This window comes from Alexandromys fortis, unplaced genomic scaffold (assembly GCF_014885135.2).
Source record: "Alexandromys fortis isolate MF-2015 unplaced genomic scaffold, M_Fortis_MF-2015_v1.1 scaffold_106, whole genome shotgun sequence".
In the NCBI taxonomy this organism is placed as follows: domain Eukaryota; kingdom Metazoa; phylum Chordata; class Mammalia; order Rodentia; family Cricetidae; genus Alexandromys; species Alexandromys fortis.
The window spans coordinates 322,841-341,107 of NW_026067980.1; the positions used below are offsets into that span (position 1 = coordinate 322,841).

Sequence of the window (18,267 nt, forward strand, 5' to 3'; positions counted from 1 at the left end):
ATCTCAAAGCAAACAAACTTGTTTGACCTTATTAGAATTTCAAGCTCATTTTTCCTGTTGACTTGCCAGCATTATCAGGATTGCATTACATGTCAAATTTTTCCTCTTGTCAGAATAGAAATGTCTCCTCTTTGCGCCATCTGTTTTACGCTAATGGTTTTGATTAATTTTTCCTCTCTCTGGCACATGTTAGTGGTGCAGATGCATGCTTTATATTTCCTTTTATTGGTCTGTAGTTTTATTGCATACATTAGTGGCACAAATAGCACGTTCATTTTGGCTATTTCTACTAACTGTTCTAGTTTGGGGATTAGTAATCTACTTTGCTTATGTTTTTAATGTGGTGAGAATCTCTACATCATAGGCAGTTTAATAGACTTTAAATGATGACATTCCACTTAATTTTACTACCTCTAATTTTTTCTTGCAATTTTTGTTTTTATGGTATTTTACTATGTGTGTCTGTATGTTTTGATGATTTCAAGTTTCCTAATTGACATTTTTTTAGTGAGCTGGTTTCTAATCAACAGTTTGTGTAGCTACAGGAAAACAATATCAGTTCCAAATGTTGTGGATTTAAATAGTAGTAACCTTGACAGCCTTTTTATTTTTGAGGTTTGGAAGCTTGAAAGATAGCTGTAGGAGGATGAGGTGTAGTGACGGAAGAAAGCTGAAGCTTCCCAAGGTAGGAAGGTAGAGAAAACACAAAGCTGTTTTTTGAAATAAGGATGGATATTATTTTATTTTTTTATCTGATTTTAGTGGTTGCTATATTTGAAAAACAAACCCATTGCAGGAATCCAGTGAATATAAGCCAAATATTAAATATTAAGAGTCCGTTGTTGTTAGTGTTGGCCTGATACGCAACACTTTTGACTCCCAGTGGGCCATCCCGATCCAGTGAGAGCTGGATGTCAGTCATACCTGCAGCTTTTGCAGACTGAGGATCCTTACTCTTAGAGAGCAGCAGGAGATATTCTAGACATTCCTTCCTATCAAAGATAGGGGCCCCCATGCTGAGCCAGAGTTTCCTCATATACAACAAACTGTCTCGTCTAGTATGGCGTGAACTGGCTAAAGTGGAGATTTTTTTAAATGGATATTTCACTCAGTTATTTAAATAAGCATTTTACTTGCCAGCTTTTAATGTAAGATCAATCAGTGCTTTGTTTTTAAGTCTAAATCTACTGTTCAGAGCACCATATTTTTTCTTCTATAAACCATACTCAATCCATCTGCCATAATTTCCAGTTATCATTGATAATTACTTTCACTTATAATAAAAACTTACATATTGCTAAACAATGTGGTGGAAACTTACTTTTTTCTGTGTCTTTTATAGTTTTGCAATGAGAAAAATAGAGTTAACCTATTTACTTTTGTCAAGCCGTGTCATCTCTGTTTTTACTTAGTTTATCAGTTTATATAATTTGAAAACACGATCACACTAATAAATCAGCAATTAGAAAAAATTAATTAGCAGTTGGCTTAAGTTAGTTTGAACTCTGGATATGCAAACCAACATTTATTATCTCTCAGTCAGGGGTAATTTTATTCTGAGTTATCATCGTAAATTCTAGCTAAGGAACATGCCTTGTACTTTTGTTCAGTCTATCTCCAATGCTTTTGCTTCCTTAAAAAGATGAGATGCTGTTTAATGCCGTGCTTTGTCCTCAGACTTTGAGTATCTCTGACAATGTACGTGGGGGAGGGAGTTGGAGGACTGTATGGAACTGGCGTCTTGGATCATGTGTTACTGCACAATATTGGAAAGCTGATTTTTTTCCCTCACAGTGCAGTGCTTTATTGCCTTTCTACCAGCCTGTGAGAGTTTGAATAGCAAAGCACCAGCTGTAATTTTTGTCTATGTAGTTTTATCCCTGAGGGTGCACGCCCTGTAGTTTATCAGCCCTATATAGAGTTTTCAGTAGCCCATTTGAAAATGTCTTAAAATAAGCAACAAGGTTTTGAATATTTATTTCTAAAGCAATATCCTTTTTATTTCTAACTAGCTTAACTTTTGTTGTGCTTGGGTTATTTTAATTGATGTAATGGGATGGAAACAATTGTGTTCAGATTCATCAAATTACACCTCTACTTTTCCAGGACTGAATCTCCTCGATTAGTTCATTAATATAGACTTGAATAAGAGGAGGGGGCTCCTTATCAAGTAGTCTAAATAATAAATTAACAAAATGTCAGATGTAGTGGTGCATGCCTTTAATCTTAGCATTTGGGAACCTGAGGCAGGTGAGTCTCTGTGAGTTGAAGGCCATTCTGGTCTGCATAGCAAGTTCCAGACCAGCCAGAGCTACTTAGTGATACCCTGTCTCAAAACTAAGTTAATAAAGCTATCCCTGATCATGTCAGCCTTTCCGGAATTTCTGATAACTAAATCTTTTTAGTACTGATTCACAAATAGATAATGTTACTAGTTATTAGACCTAGCATTAGATGACAGAAAATCCCATGCACTAGTGACTCAGGAAAATCCAAGTTCTATCTCTGTCTCATCTATAACTTTTAAATATCTGATTGTGGCTCTTTGGTCACCAGGCTCCCCATCTCCTGGTTTATTGCTCTGGAATCCTCTGGTTGTAGCCTCCATCTCATAGCCCACTGTGGCTGCTCCAGCTGTAGCTGCCATGTCTGCTTCCTAGGTGACAGGAGAGGGAACATGGGTGGCCTTCCATCACTGCCATCTCAAAGAAGTTCTTTCAACTAGACTAAGTTGCCTGGCTGCAAAGGAGTCTGAGACATATAGCCTGATTTCTGCCCAATTAATTATCACAGGTTCTATTTCTGCTCCAAAATTATAGTAGCAGAAGAGCATTTATTGGAAACAAATCACAATTTCTCTCTTAGTGTACAGCATTTCCCACAGGAAGGTAAAAGCCTGTATTTCTGTTCTGTAAAACATTCTGTGTAGCACAGTGCTGACTATGTAGTAGGCGGGTATGCTCAGTAAATGTTTTCGGTAATGAGTGGTGGAGGTGAGAGGTTACTTGTTGACTAATGAAAGTTCCTAGTTTCTATAGTTATAACTAAGAGAATTAACAATCTAAAATAGAGTAAGTTGAACACAGGAAAATTCAATAATTGTTACTGGCTTCATTTTTTTTTTTTAAGGAAGGCACCTGTTTAACAAAGCAATTCTACAGTCCTGATGTGGGAGTGTCATATATCAATCTGTTGATTTCATTGGTTTCCCACATCACAGTCCTAACTACTTATACATATGTGTGTATGTGTAATATATTTTTTGTATAAAATACTCTTAGAATCAGTAATATACTAGCTTTGGTTCCCTTCAGTTTTTATCAGTAAAACAAGCACTTTAAATTATAGACTATATTATGTGTGATGCCCTGGGTTCTATCCCTAGCACTGGGAAAAAAAAAAAAAAGCTCAGTTTCCCATCTATAATCCCAGCACTCAGGAGGCAGGGGCAGGAACATTCAGAGCCAGCTAAACTGTGTAGCAAGTTCTAGGCCAACTTTAGCTACATAGTGAGACCCTCAAATACAGAATGGCTACCCCACTGTTTGCATATCTGTAATGATGAGAGACAAGACAGTTTAACTTTAATAATGTGTATAAATGTGCTGTGTGGTTCCTTTTCATAAACAATAGCATAATTTTTTACTTCCTGCTACAAAATGTAGGAGACACTACATTTTAAAAAATCATGTTTAGAAACATCTAGATCTTCACAAGAAACTCATAATTAAGTCTGAGCCTGACTTTAACCCTTCACCAATGCAATCTAAGTGTGTTTGTTTTTACAGTAACCTTAATTTGGGCCTTGCAATTTGAGGGTTGTTTTCTTATTCAATTTAGACCATGAAACAATATTTTAATTATAGGAATTAAGCTATTTATAATTTTCACAACAGGAAGATGAGCAAATTGTGTTTCTTCTAGGTTATAATTTATTATCTTGCTCTCAGAAATGTGTGCTCTTTGTGTCTAACAATGCACTTAACAAAATAAAACAGGGAAAGGAAAAACACCCATCCTTGCTCCAGTGCTGGGATTCTGTCAGTCCCTCATTCTTCTCTCCACACTGGAAAGTGTGTTCTCATGGAGCTGTGGCTTCGAATCCCACAAAGCACAGTAGTTAGCAGAAGTGTCTCCGCCCAGCTCTGCTCAGCTCATGGGTGTCTATTTTAACTTGTCTTTCACAGTCTAGGTTTTTCCTTTGCTTTGCTGATAACTTCATTTATCACTCATAGCCTTATCAAATCTGGCATTTTGAGGAGTTCGTCCATAGAGCAAATCTGTTGAGTGAAAGATGGAACACTGACTGTAGGAACAGCAACAGAGAGCCCATGGATGGAAGTTTGGCCTTCTTCTTCTTCTTCTTCTTCTTCTTCTTCTTCTTCTTCTTCTTCTTCTTCTTCTTCTTCTTCTTCTTCTTCTTCTTCTTCTTCTTCTTCTTCTTCTTCTTCTTCTCCTCCTCCTCCTCCTCCTCCTCCTCCTCCTCCTCCTCCTCCTCCCTCTTCCTTCTCCTCCTCCTTCTGTTGGGGACATAAAGGTGGGGGTGGACCTGGGAAGAATAGGGGCAAGAATGATCAAGGTGTCTTGTGTGAAATTCCCAAATAATCAATAAAAATATTATATTGGAGAGAGAGAGACTGACTGACTCTGTTAGTTAGAACTTTTATCATTGCCTACTCCAGACCCACCATTCCGTAGGGCACTACAAAGAATGCCATCTTGCCCAGAGCACACAACTCTTTCTTAGCATAACTAGATTAAGACCTGTTGTATTGACGACTTGACTTTATGGTATCCTAGTTATACATTGTTATCAAAATCGAAGAGTATTCAAAAACTGCCATGGTGATGTGTTCTGCATTAAGATTATATATAGTGTTTCTAAGCCAAGTTTTTATAACAAAAACTTTTTTCATTACCCAAGTAAAATGTTGGCTTCCTAAAATTATAAATTTGGAATGTTCCTGGACTAAACCAGTTATGTATAAAAAGCTATTCTTTTTTAATTTTAGGATCACCTGCTTTTACCAGCTACCACCCATAACAAGACCACAAGACCAAAAATGTCAATTGTATTACCAGCAATAAACATAAATGGTAAGTTGAAATTTTGATTTGTCAACATGGGAGTCCTTTGCTTAACCAGTATTTTCTAGGTTAATGAGAGGACATTTAAGATAGTCACTCAGACAAATTTATACATGTATTATTTTGGAAATAGTTTCCCACTTTTTTTAAACCACTATATTTCTTAAGATTTATTTTCATTATTTTTTAAAATTGTATGTATTAGGGGAGGTTGCACAGGTGCCCACAGAGGCCAGAAGCAAGGTGTTGGATCCCCTGGAGCTGGAGTTAAAGGAAGTAGTTGTAAGGAAGGGCACAGTGAAATCGGATCAACTGCTACCTGTCTCTAGGAGGGCAGAGAACAGCAGGTAGTGGGACAGGTGGCCATGGGAGGAGGGGTGCAGCCCAGAACAGCCTGGAATTTAGCATAGGGGCTTTGATCTGTAGCCTGCTCTTTGGCAACTAGATGCCCTTGCCTGTGGTAGTTGACCCCTGGGGTAGTCAAGGGAAGTAGTGACTTCCTGGTAAATGGTAATCTGCCTTATGAGATTCCTAAAGAATGATGAGTGTAGGTTTCTGCTTATCTAGTAACAATCCTTCTGTTTAGGACATTGTTGTCATCAGCAGTGCCATTTTAGGGGCCTACCTTGGACCTAACAGTAGTGAGCTACCTGACATGGGTGTAGGAACCAAACTCAGGTCCTCTGCGAGAGCAGTACATGCTCTTAACTTCGGAGCCATCTCTCCCCCAGTTACTATACTTTTGAAAATAAAGAGTAGTTCTCTTTTATTTGCATTTACAAAATCGGAGAAGCTAGCATACTACTCTACAGACTTGCTGCTAAGAGTCATGTATCCATTATCTTATATGTATGCATGATGGTGATTCTATCAGTTATACCTTTTGTAACTTAAAGTCGTTTCATGTTTTAGCTTAATATTAGTAAGATTCTAGACAAGCCATAAACAAGCCTGTTTGTGTCTGATCTGAATGAACTTGATATTAATAAGATCACTGTTGTACTTGTTCTACCTACTAGTACTGGATGTTAAACTGACTAAAAATAATACTGAGAGCTACTCAGGGACTATCTAAAGATGAGGAAGCCCAGTGTTTCTGCTCATAGTCTAGAGCAGTCCTCATGCTCCTAGTGCTGTGACCCCTACATACCATCCTCCTGTTGTGGGGGCTCCCAGCCATAGATTATTTTGTTGCTACTTCATAACTGTACTTTTGCTACAGTTAGGAATCATAATGTAAATATTTGGTATGCAGATGGTCTTAGGCAATCCTTGAGAAAGGGTCATTCAAGCCCTCTAAAGGGTCATGATCCACAGGTTGAGAACCACTAATCTAGAAAGGGAACTAACACAGACACAGAAATCACTACACGCCAGAGACATTTCCATGGGCAATATTTGAATATTCAGCTCATTAAAATACAGTTTATCTAGCTAAACAGTGTAATAGAACTTTTGATAACTTTTCTGTATAGTGACCAGAACCTCAGAGTATATGAGGAAGATGAAATTAAAAGCCCTTTGACCTAGTCTGCAAGTGAACCAGACTATATTTTGATATAATCAAATTATCAAATACCACTATAAAATAAAACACTGAGTTTAGGATTGAATCTAGTAAAATGCCAGTAAGTCAGACACTTTTATTACATATCTAATATCATAAAGGACTGTAGGATCTCATGAACTGCATATAGACAGCTTAGTTGAAATGCTTAGAGACAGCCTCTGGGTATAAAGTAGAAAAGATGTCCTTATTACAGGGCAAATGTTAGGATACATCCTTAGTCTCACAAAGACATTCAGAACATGGGCCAGCAAGATGGCTCACTGGGTAAAGGTGCTTGCTGCCAAACTTCGTAATTCAGGAATAGTTTGCTCCCTGCAGCCCACATAGTGGAGGGAGAGAGCCTGCTTGTCCAGACTGTCTTCTTCCTCCACATGCACACCTCTCATGAATAGCGATATTCATGAGATAATCACACTGCTACTCGATGAAGGATAACTGATGCAAATGTATTATGTTATACTCCTAAGACTGTATTTGTGAAATCTCATTTGTTCTTATCCCATAGCTACTTGGATTTCTTTGCTTGAACTCTATGACTTTGGTCAGTTCATTTTCAGAGAAGCTATTTTCTAAATATCACCCAGGCAGAACTGACTTGATTTTGTTCTTCTGAGATTGGGCTCTTATGCAATACAGTGCCTGGTTTTGTTTTATAGCAGTGAGCTGTCCATTTATAGCAAGCCAGAAACAATAAGATGCTGTTTGACCCTGTTTATCTTGGCCAGGGAACTAATATTTAAAGATAAATCTTTCCTGGATTTGGGAAGTACAATTGTTAGAAGATCATTTCCTTCTTAATCTGTTCCAGATTTTTGCAAATAGGTTCTGAGTATTTTTCCTTTTAAGATATTGTAAACTTAGAACATTTTAGATTAAAATTCAAGAACTACTGACAGAGAACACCGTCCGTGTTAAGTCTGGTGCCACTCCGCAGCCGTTTCTCAGAACGGTGCCTTCGCCCTTTTTCTGTGAGGCTATTTCTCACATTAGGGTTTGGTTTTATTTTGCTATTCATCATCCTGAGAGCCTGCAGGGATGTGGGTGGGGTCCTTGTTTATCACAGCTCCAGCTTATGTCTCCTCTCCCCTGTAGTCGCCCCACACCTCTCGTTTGATAGCAGACTTCACCCCTCTAGCGCGTCTTTGCTGTAGTCATCTGTGCGTCTCCACCCGTGATGTGCAGCACCCCCTCCCTTATCTCCGCATGGTGATGCAAAGCCGTAGCTATTCTTGATATAGTTCTCTCTTTTGTGACACCTCGGCCCCAACCTCTACATAACTGTAGTCAGATCTTATCAGATAGCACTTTCTTTGAAACTGCCTCCTCCAACCCTGCTCTTTGACCGTTATTTAGTCCCTTCCTTTAGTGTCTGCACTCCAGCTGTTCTCCCTCACAGATCTCCAGTCTCTGACCTTGTCACCTTCCCTAAATCTATCTCGTCCTTTCTGGACATACTGCTCTTGATCTAGCCTAGATTCCATGGTTTCTTACTATCACTATTCTTGCAAATACCCCTGGATCCCTAGCCTCCTTTCTTTCTTCATAGCTCCTGCCTACACAAAAAAATGTACCCTAGTTAAATCCAGCTTCTCTTTTTATGCCTGCTGTCAGGCATTTGAAACTAAGTAGAAAATATCATCCAATCAAGTCAAATTGACTGACTTCAAGTTTATGACCAATGATTTCAGTGGGAGATTCATTGCTGCTGCAAGTCCTTGTTAATGAATTCACTTTATTCTCTCTAAAACAGGAATTCTTCTTATTTTTATTCCTCAAATCAATTCTCCATTATATCCATTTCCTAATCCCTCAGTTTATGAGCTCACCAAGAGCTACACTGAAAAAAAAAAATCATACAAGAGCTGTGTCGCATGTCCACTACCCCCAGCCCAGCTTCATCTCCGCCTACAACCTCTGCCTTCCTCTTGATGCACTGAAAGAAAAGTCTCTCCTTTGGGTTCCACATATGCTTTACTGCATGCCAGATATGCATTGGTGGGGAAGTAAATGGACTTCTCTGCCCTTCGGCGTTCTCAGAATGTTTGACAGAATAGATGTCTTGTCACTTCTGCGTTTAGAAAGTCATATACATGAGAAATAAAAGTGAGCTCTGGTTGACCCCTCTCAGACTAAATGTGCCTGTAGAACTTTGAGAGGGTAGTAAAGGACAGAAAGTAGAGACAAAGTTTATCGAGTAACTGCTTTCTATAGTTCACTAGATGGTGATATTTGGGGAAAGGAATTTGATTTTCCAGCTTGAACAAACAGGTCAGTGTTTGACCTTAAATTATTATGAATGATGATTATACTTTGTCAGCTTGAGCTATGGAAAAGAAAATCTAAGAAACAGAAAGTAGAATAAGAGCATAAAATTTATGTCATTTAGAAATACTGGTCACAGGCCAATAAGATGATTCAGTGGTTGAGGATACTCGCTGCCAACTCTGGCAAACCGAGTTTAATCCTCAGACCCCTCATAATGGAAGGCAGTCCTGCAGGCTGTCCTCTGACTGCCACGTGTGTGCCACGGAGTGGACTCACACATGCATGCACGCACACGCGCGCGCACACACACGGTAAAAATTTTAACAAAATCACTAGCAATATCATTTTTTCTTCATTTTGTATTCTATGTATTATTTAAATTTCCTTGTCTCTTAAGAGAGTTGAAAATAGGTTAGTAAGCTGTAAGAAAGACTTTCTTAGCCTAAGGAGAACTTCTAGTGAAAACTAATTAAAATAAAGTAAGTGTTGCCTGTCTATTCCGACGGGCTTTAAGAACTGATTGCATAGTTGACAATGAATAGGAAATTAAAAGCTGTTGTTACTTTAAAGGAAAGTGATTGTAGCCATCCTTCTTTTTGTACAGTAAATCTGCAGTTCCTGCTCTCAAATTATTTTCCTGTATGTTATGGTAAAAGTGCAGGTTTCCTTCATGCTTGATAAATAATTCAACAAAATAGAGTGTGGAGGCGGTTTTTCGTGGGAGCTACTTTGTAAGTGTCGCTCCTGGAGGAATGCAGCTGGTATCAGCAGAAGCACCGGTCATTGGCCAGTGCTTCAACAGGCTTGTTCTCATTGTCTCCTTCCCGTCCATGTCGTGGAACTTAGTGCGTACACAGTAATGGAAACGAGTGACACTCTTGCCCTAGTTCTGCCAGAGCAGAGCAACAAATGACTGCCAGGCTAACGGGTAATTATGTTTAGTCTCCGAGCGCTTTTCTGTAATGGAAGTCTCGAGCTTACCAGCAGTGGTGTGCAGAGGCCAGTGCCAGCATGGCGGATGGTTGGGGAGCAGCCTGGCACATGCGTGTGTTGGTTTTAATAACACCAGAGCGTTGATGCACTGCTCTTGTGTGGAAGCAGCTCTCCCAAAGCAAATGAGTTGCAAACTGTCCTGTTGGTGCTGCTCAAGCAAGCTGGCTGCCTCGTAGACTGAGGCGTGCAGGTTGCCTGTCTGCTAGTGTGTATGTGGTGGGAAGCGGGCTGTTTGCAACCCTGCGTTTCCATTGTAATCATTGTAATTTAATCCACTTCATAGTCGCATCCAGAAAGTTAAGTGATTGGAGCTGTTAAAACAGAGTGTGAGCATAGTTCTTGACTTTTTGACGTCTGAATAGTACTGTTTGCACATTAAGAATTTCTACTGAGAACATAAGGAAAAATCACACTAACCATCTGAAAAAAAATGAATTTTTCTCTTCAAGTGCACGCATGGATCAGTAATTATGTGTAGCTAGAAGATAAGGTGTTAAAATGATCCTATAGTCAGCAACGTCTTTGTGAAGACCAAAGCTTGACTTCCAGCCTTGAACAGATACTGACTACTGTTTTGTACTGAGAAGGCCGCCGCCTAAGGGAACTAGAGTCAAATTCAAGACCTGAATACAGTTCAACTTGGTTCATTGGATCTTTTTGTAGTTCATCCCACCCCCAATGAAGCTAAGATACCTCTGAGCCCAGGCTAGTAGTGATGACTGGGATGAGCGCCACATCACAGACAGCATGAGAGTCACTTCTTAGAGAGGATCAGTCAAGTACCAGTCATGTGCAGAATACAGAGTTGAAGAATATTCTAAAAGTAGAATTTTGATAACCAACATCAGTTGGTACTTTGAGAAGTGAAACTTTAGCTGGACTATAAAAGGTAATGAGAATATGAGGAATATACTAATGTGAGGCTTACGTCCAGATACAGCTGAAAAAGCCTAAGTAAGCGTGAACTTAAGCCAGGTTTAGAAGTTTGTCGAGAGATCCACAAGGGCTGCAGTGAGCAGACCTGGTTGCTAATGTTGATTCAACAGCTAAAGGACTCCAAGACCACAAAGGCTGGATTCACTTGGCCCTTCGGATGATCAAGTCATCAGATCTGTATTCCAGGCAAGAATAAGTGAGAACAGTCTCTCTGAGAAGGAACATCTTCCAGTAACTTCTAGTAAATTCTTTGCCTGTGCCTCATTGTATATGAATTGTGACAAATACTAAGACCTAGCTTCATGTTAGGCTCTGACATATAATACTTTAGTGAGGTGCACTGTGGTCTGAATAAGGAAATGACCAGTTCTTTGTGTTTTTTAGGGGATGGGGGTTGGGTTAGGTAGTTGAATGAGCAGCTGCTCCTTGCTGCAGTGCTCCGTCACATGCTGAGCTGGACGGAGCAGGTTGTCTGGGAGAAGACACGGTTTTAAAAGGGACTCAAATTGGCAAGAGGTACATCCAGATGACTTTGATCATTAACAAATGAGAGAAGCCTCTTTAAGCTATAAAACATAGCATAATGAAGACTGTCAAAGAGACTATTGGGGGCGGGGGTATGGATCAGTTACAGAGTATGGGCCTAGCATGTGGCAGCCCTTATCATTGAAGACGCTACTGAAATCCTACCACTGCTAAACAGTTTCCTCATCCCCATGAGCCAGCAGTTTTCTAGCCCATTGTTACCTTAACCCCACGACACACCACCACACCCTCATTTCCAACATTATCCTAGACTACTCAGAGATGCCCATCTTGAGTGTTGTGTTGTTCATATTGTGTGTCTCCTCCCCTTCCCTTCTCTGAAGAACACCACCTTACTACTTTTCAAAAGTCCTTCTTTTCAAGTTGGGGATCTTCCCCTGTTGTGTTTACGTGAGGCAGCTCTCCTATAGTCCTACCCTGTCTTTCATTTTCTCTAGCTGCCCTTTTCCCCACTCGGTTCTTACATCATCGTATACCCTCTTGAAATTCTCATACCATGACTTCCCCCAGTTAGCACGGTCTTTCTGGAATCCTCTTCTACAAAGAAACTCTGAAAATAAATCCGTGTTTTTAAGTGGATGAAGCATCCTCGGTGACGGAGCTGCCTCTATGCCCTTTATATAATTTTCTTTGCCAAGAGTGACTATGGCTTTGATGACATGATGGCAGTTGCACAGGAAAAATGTCTTCTGTGGATAGTTTGTCTTATTTACTGATTATTTAGCCTATGGGAGCCTCTGGGGTTTAGATTAGAGTAGCTTGCATGGGTCTTATAGGGTTTGATCCAAACTCCCTTAACACAGGGAGGAGCTGCAGAGCCCATTGTACCCAATTGACCTCTAGAGACTCCTTCCCTTTCAGGAAGATCTTTTACTCTTCTTGCCGTGTGGCAAAAATCTGTTTCTACTTAAGCAGATGGTTTAGCTTTCAGTAAATAAAAACTAGAGTTCAGCATCTACTTAAGCCAACTTTTTAATACTTCCTACTAGCTCTAAAAATCTGAATTCTTCATTTTACACACACCAGAGTGGACCTATCATACTGGAAAATTAAGACCCTTGCACTTTGTCAGAATACTGAACTATCTCACACAACCTCAGCTTCTGTTTCTCAGAGCTGTTCAGTAAGCAAAGATTTAACCCCTCTGTAGACTCACTCTCTTTTGCAGTACCAGCTGGAAACACTAGGGATGAGAACTTTCTGGGGAGCACTGCATAGTTCTGTTAGCATTTACAGGCTAATCTCTTTGTATTTAAGACATCTAGAAGCTGAGGATGTGATAGGCCAGCATCATTTCACAGATGTACATGTCTAATGCATTATAATTTTTGTCCACATTAGTACACAGTTTTCCACTTGACATTTTATAGTTAGGGTCACAGAGGTTCCAAAGATCCTATTTTTAGAGTTTTTATATAAAATCTTAACTGAACATATAGCTACAGATGAAGTTCAAGTGTATGTGAACTTTGGAGATGTGACTGATAGGGGAGGAGTTCCCTTTGGACTCAGTCAAATACCCCAAAAGATATTGTTCTGTATAGTTATTATGATTTTATGGGAACAAACATGTCATAAATTACAGATTTAGACTAAATAATGAGGCAAATGCAAATTGTAAAAGTAGCTTGTTGCTGAGGAAGGAAGTGGTAGGAAGGCCATGGAAGCAATTCCCTTAAATCCTAAAACCTGTATTGTTCTTCCACTCTAGTTACTCTATAGGACAGAACCCTATGAGAAATCTGATCTACGTGTCATTATGGAAGTGCATATTAGGGCAAAGAAAGATTAATGTCCATGTATTCAAGCCATAGAACAATAGGATTGACAAGGCCTTAGTGCAAAGTCATCCATGTTAATTCCCTGTCAGGGTTTGGATCCCCTCTGAAACATTTGGTTCAGTGGCCAACCAGTTGAAATATAATTACTTCCAGGGATAGTCTGTCTGCTTTAAATAGCTCTGGCAAGTGTAAATTGTTCCTTTTCTGTCTCTTCCTTAATCCACAGTGTTATAGATGAATGTAATCTTTCTTCTGCGTGATAACACTCAGCTGTTTGTACATTGCATACCCTTTAAATCTCTACATTCCAAGTCCCAGCTTTTAGAGGTCTGCTCTTTCTTTCTGTCATGTCACCAGGCCTGCCTCAAAAGCCCTTTTCTTTCCTTTCCTTTCCTTTCCTTTCCTTTCCTTTCCTTTCCTTTCCTTTCCTTTCCTTTCCTTTCCTTTCCTTTCCTTTCCTTTTCCTTTTCCTTTTCCTTTTCCTTTTCCTTTCCTCTTTCCTTTCTTTTTTCCTTCCTTCCTTCCTTTCATTTATTTTGAGACAGAATTTCTCTTTGTAACCCTGGTCCTGGAATTTGCCATGAAAACCCAATCTGCTTGCCTCTGCCCCCCTAGTACTGGGATCAAAGGCATGCTCCATCACATCTGGCTAGAAGTCACTTTTCTTTAGACTTGTTTTCTTAGTTATTCTCTTTAGAATGAATTCTGTCTTGTCACACCTCTTGGGAAAGCTGATGAAAGATGAGCATAGTGGAGAGTATCTTCAGATGCTGTGTGGTATATTTCTATTGTGAAACCAATGTGATTTTTCCATTTACTTATGATTATGTCAAATATAATCTATTAAATTGATGTGTGTCACTGCTAACCCATCTCTATCCTCTCTTCCTCTTTATTGCTGCTTTTATTAATGATGATGATAATGACATTGGTAATGGCAACAACTATGGTAACTTGGAGCTGAAATTAAGATTAATTTTTTTTTATCTCTGATACATTTCTTTTCCATTAAATCCCCTACTTAACAACTACTCTTGGAAGGCTGAAACATTGGGGCATCCATCTTCAACCTACAGGCCTAGAATGTCTGGCAGACATTTCTGTGAAGCAGGAATTTTAAAGGACTGTTCTACCTTGTCTTGACAAAGTTAGGCAGTTGCCTTCTTTTGTGTCCTACTCATCCAATTTGGGCAGCATAATGTCAGCGGTTGAGGCAAGGACATTTCTTGTCCAAAATGGCTAGCTTTCCTACATAGAAAGCAAACTCCATGTGGAAGTTCTTTAAAGTCCATCATCTTCTCTGAAGTAAATTGGTGCTAGCAGGAGTAGACCTATCTCACTGTCATGAAAAGCCTTATGTTGTTAAAATATCTTAACAGCCATATTCTGTAGGTTTCTGGAGTTTTTAAAGACTACTTGTCTATCTAAAACATATCTGATTGACCTGAGAAACAAATTGATTACAAGCTTGGTTGTTATAGATAACTAATTACTGTGTTTCTTAATCATCCTAAATAGTTTGTAATAATAGCTTTCAAAGACCAGAATTTTACAATACATTTTAAATGAACTGCATAGGTACAGTACCTTAAACAAGAGTAGAAACATATATGCAGTATGTTAAAACAAAAATAATCTTAACTTTATATCAAAATTTATATATAAAAATCCTTAAGAGTAGAAATATATGTATAGTATGTTCTAACAAGCATAACCTTAAATTTGTAACAACATATAAAAATCCATACCACTGGAAAATATTTGAGAGTTATAGTTGTTTTTTAGTTTAGAAATAGATTCAATAATCTACCCTTTTCCTATAATTCCTATATTACTCCTTTTTTGTTCTCAGAAAGAGATCCCTGAATATAACCTCCTTTACTTAGTTTTTTTCCTGACTATGATCAGTAACAACTTGTGACCAACCCCCTAAATGATGACAAACACCCATAACCTGCCAAATAACCAAAAACTAGCCACCCTACCTCTTGAGAATGTGGGCTTCATGTTCTTAAAATTACTTTCTGCTAAATGGGAGCAACATCATCTTTAGGGAACCTTGAGAAAATTGGGATATTGGTCAAGTCCTAGGAGAGCTAGCTGTATTATTTTTTTGTTCAGTCTCTGTGTGATGGGAAAGTGTAGAGCTTATCTGAAGTCCTGGGTGGGGTAGTCTATAGGCTGGACCATCCTAGCTACCCACTTTGAAGTTGTCCTGGAAGCAGATTTTTGAGGAAACTGCAGCAGAGGCATTTTGAGAGGCTGGATCACTTGGCTACTTGTTTTTGTTGGTGTCTGGTTCTTTTGTTCTGAAAACATAGAAATTTTTAAAAAGATAACATACATATCTGCTTTAATACAAATATGGAATGTATGGTGTGCACAAATAAGCTAAAGATGATTTTCTGTTCTGTGTTGAGCAGGTAAAAGGCATCTGTCAACTTTATAAGTCCTTTTGGACTGTATAATCAACCTGTAATATAAATCTCCATTTATGTCATATGAAAGAAAGTCATGAGAACTCTGTAGCTAACAAGATTTATCATATCTCATCCAGTCTCAGAGCTGCTCCCATGTTGAGGGATCTGCATACACATCACCTGTTTTGTAGTTTTCCTTGGTTTCTTCCTTCATCTCTGCAGCCAAGATTTTCAAGATGTCTTCCCCAGTCAAATCAGGTCTTTATTAATTTTTAAGGAATCCATATCTCTGTTTCCTATGGAAACAAAGGTATAACCTCTCCTCTAATGCAACATAACATATTTTCTGACTTCCATTCTGAAGTTAAGATATCCGTGACATATATAGGCTGGCTTAATTCAGCAGTTTTCCTCACAATCCAGTATCTCTCAGCAGCTGTTGTTTTTTTGCTCATTAGCATTTAAAAACTTTAAAACCAGCAAAGCACCATACAGGATCTAGATGCCCTGTGTATTTCTCATCCTTACTTGGCTTATTCTTTTTATATTACTATACTCTTTCTTTGAAGACTTTATTATTTTTAAACTTTATTTTTTTCTATGACTGTCTATACTCATTTTATTTTCTTTCTTCAGCACGAAGTACATTTCCAAGCATACTGTACCTTGTCCAGAGGTTTTCTTGGCCTGGAACTGACTTCTTTTTCCTCCTCTTCCTCCTCCTCTTCTTCCTCCTCTTCTTCTTTTCTTCTAATTTCTCCTCCTCCTCTTCCTTCTTCCTCTTCCTCCTCTTCTTCCTCTTACTCTTTTCCTCTTCTTTCTCTTCCTCTTCTTCCTCTTCCTCTTTCTATTCTTATTCTTTCTTCTTCATCTGCATCATTTCTCTGACTGTGTGAGCCTAATCATAAACTGCTTAAAGGGGCCATGCCTCTGTACACTGCAAGCCATGGGCTCTGTGTCCTTGCCCCACATTAGGTGCCAAATTTAGCGAGTCTTTTATTTTTTGTTATATTGTCTTTGGACCACCATTCCCCTAATAATGACATAGAGGCTTGTTATTATGAAATTTTGCCTTAGTTTAGGCTTGTCCCACTAGCTCTTATACTTAAATTAATCCGTTTCTGTTCATCTACATTCTGCCATGTGACTCTTTACCTCTCCTCCATTCTGTACATCTGAGTCCCTCCTTGTCTTGTTAGCTAACTCTACCTTTCTTTTTCCCAGAGTTCCTCTCTCTTTCCAGAAATCCTGCCTATCCTTTCCTGCCCAGCTATTAGCCATTCAGCTCTCTTATTAGATCAATCAGAAATGCCTTGGCAGGCAAGATAGAACAATGACACATTTTCACAGTGTGATCAAATCTCCTGCAACAGAAAATGGTTTGAATACCTTACAATACACAAATTTCTCTTAGAAATTTTAAATGTAACTTTCCCACCCCCCTCTCCCAGGCCCCCATCTGCCCTACCCCTATCGCAGCCCTAGAGCTAGCATGTCTCACTTTGCTGTCTGTCCTTCCACCATCTCCTTCAGTTGCCTTCATTTTCATCTACCTGTACTTAATCAGCTATGAGGGGGGCTTTTCTCCATCATCTGCAAAACCCAGGGTCATTACAGCTGGGCTGCACCTTGAGGTGGCAGGCAAAATAGTAGGACATAGGGTATCATTGATAGTAATTCCTCCACTGAAGGCCCAGATACTTGGATACATAAGCTACATCAAGGACAAGTGCTGATGTTTTCATGAAGCTTCAATAATTTAGAATTTTGAGTTCGGGTTCAGTTATTCCTTTTTGAGTACCCACTATGTGCATTATATGTTTTTCTGTATTCATTGGCATATAGTTTGTATTTGGCCCTCACAGAGACTATACAGAATAGGCATTAGCCATACTTAACTTTTAAGGTAACTGAGAGGGTTCAAATGATCATAAGGGACTTCATGGGCCATTGCAGCCAGTGTTCTATAGATCACTTGCTGTTAATATCTTTAGCCTTTCTCTTAAGCACAGTGTGTGAGTGAGTGAAGGCAGTGAAACTAAATGCAATTTGTTACTGTAATTGCAGAGTAGAAGGTACTGTGTTGATGAACTCGTCCATCATGGGCAACAGAGAAGAGGCATTTCAGGTCACAGTACGACTTGCTCACAGACTAGTTTCTTGTGTCTTTTGTGATAACACCACTGTGTTAAAGTATGAAGAAACATGAGGATTATAAAGTACAGATTTTCTGAGATTTTAAGTTTATCTAATTAAATAAATTATATAAATTTATTCCACCTGAATTTAGGAGCCATCAATTTCAGAGTTTGCTTATTTTTCCTTGGCACTTAAACATACAAACCCTTCTTTTAGAAAACATTTTCCAAAAGTAACCATCAGTCAGTTTCATAAACCAGCCTGTCTCAGACCAACAAACGAGTTCTGTATTCAAATATAACATGACATTTAGTAGTAGAGAGAAAGAGTCTCTCTCCTTGCATTTTTTCTACATTTCTTTGTGTGTGAGCATTTATTTTTCCAGGAAAACTGCTCACACTAAGACTGGAAAAACTAATAGGAACCATTAAAAGAATTGGGTCATGAACATGATCAATCTCTTGTCTACTCACTCCAAGGACTGTTAATTTTCCTTTTTTTTTTAAAAAAAAAAAAAGCCTGCTGACAA

The 18,267-nt window shown here is 38.9% G+C and overlaps 1 protein-coding gene across 1 annotated transcript in view; it reads left to right on the top strand.

Moving 5' to 3' along the window:
* The window catches only part of Atf6 (activating transcription factor 6), a 174,991-nt gene that overhangs the window by 123,690 nt on the left and 33,034 nt on the right, over nt 1-18,267 (top strand). Inside the window, exon 16 of the mRNA XM_050158193.1 lies at nt 5,013-5,097. Coding sequence (XP_050014150.1) covers nt 5,013-5,097 — 85 coding nt within the window. The remainder of the gene's footprint in view (nt 1-5,012; nt 5,098-18,267) is intronic.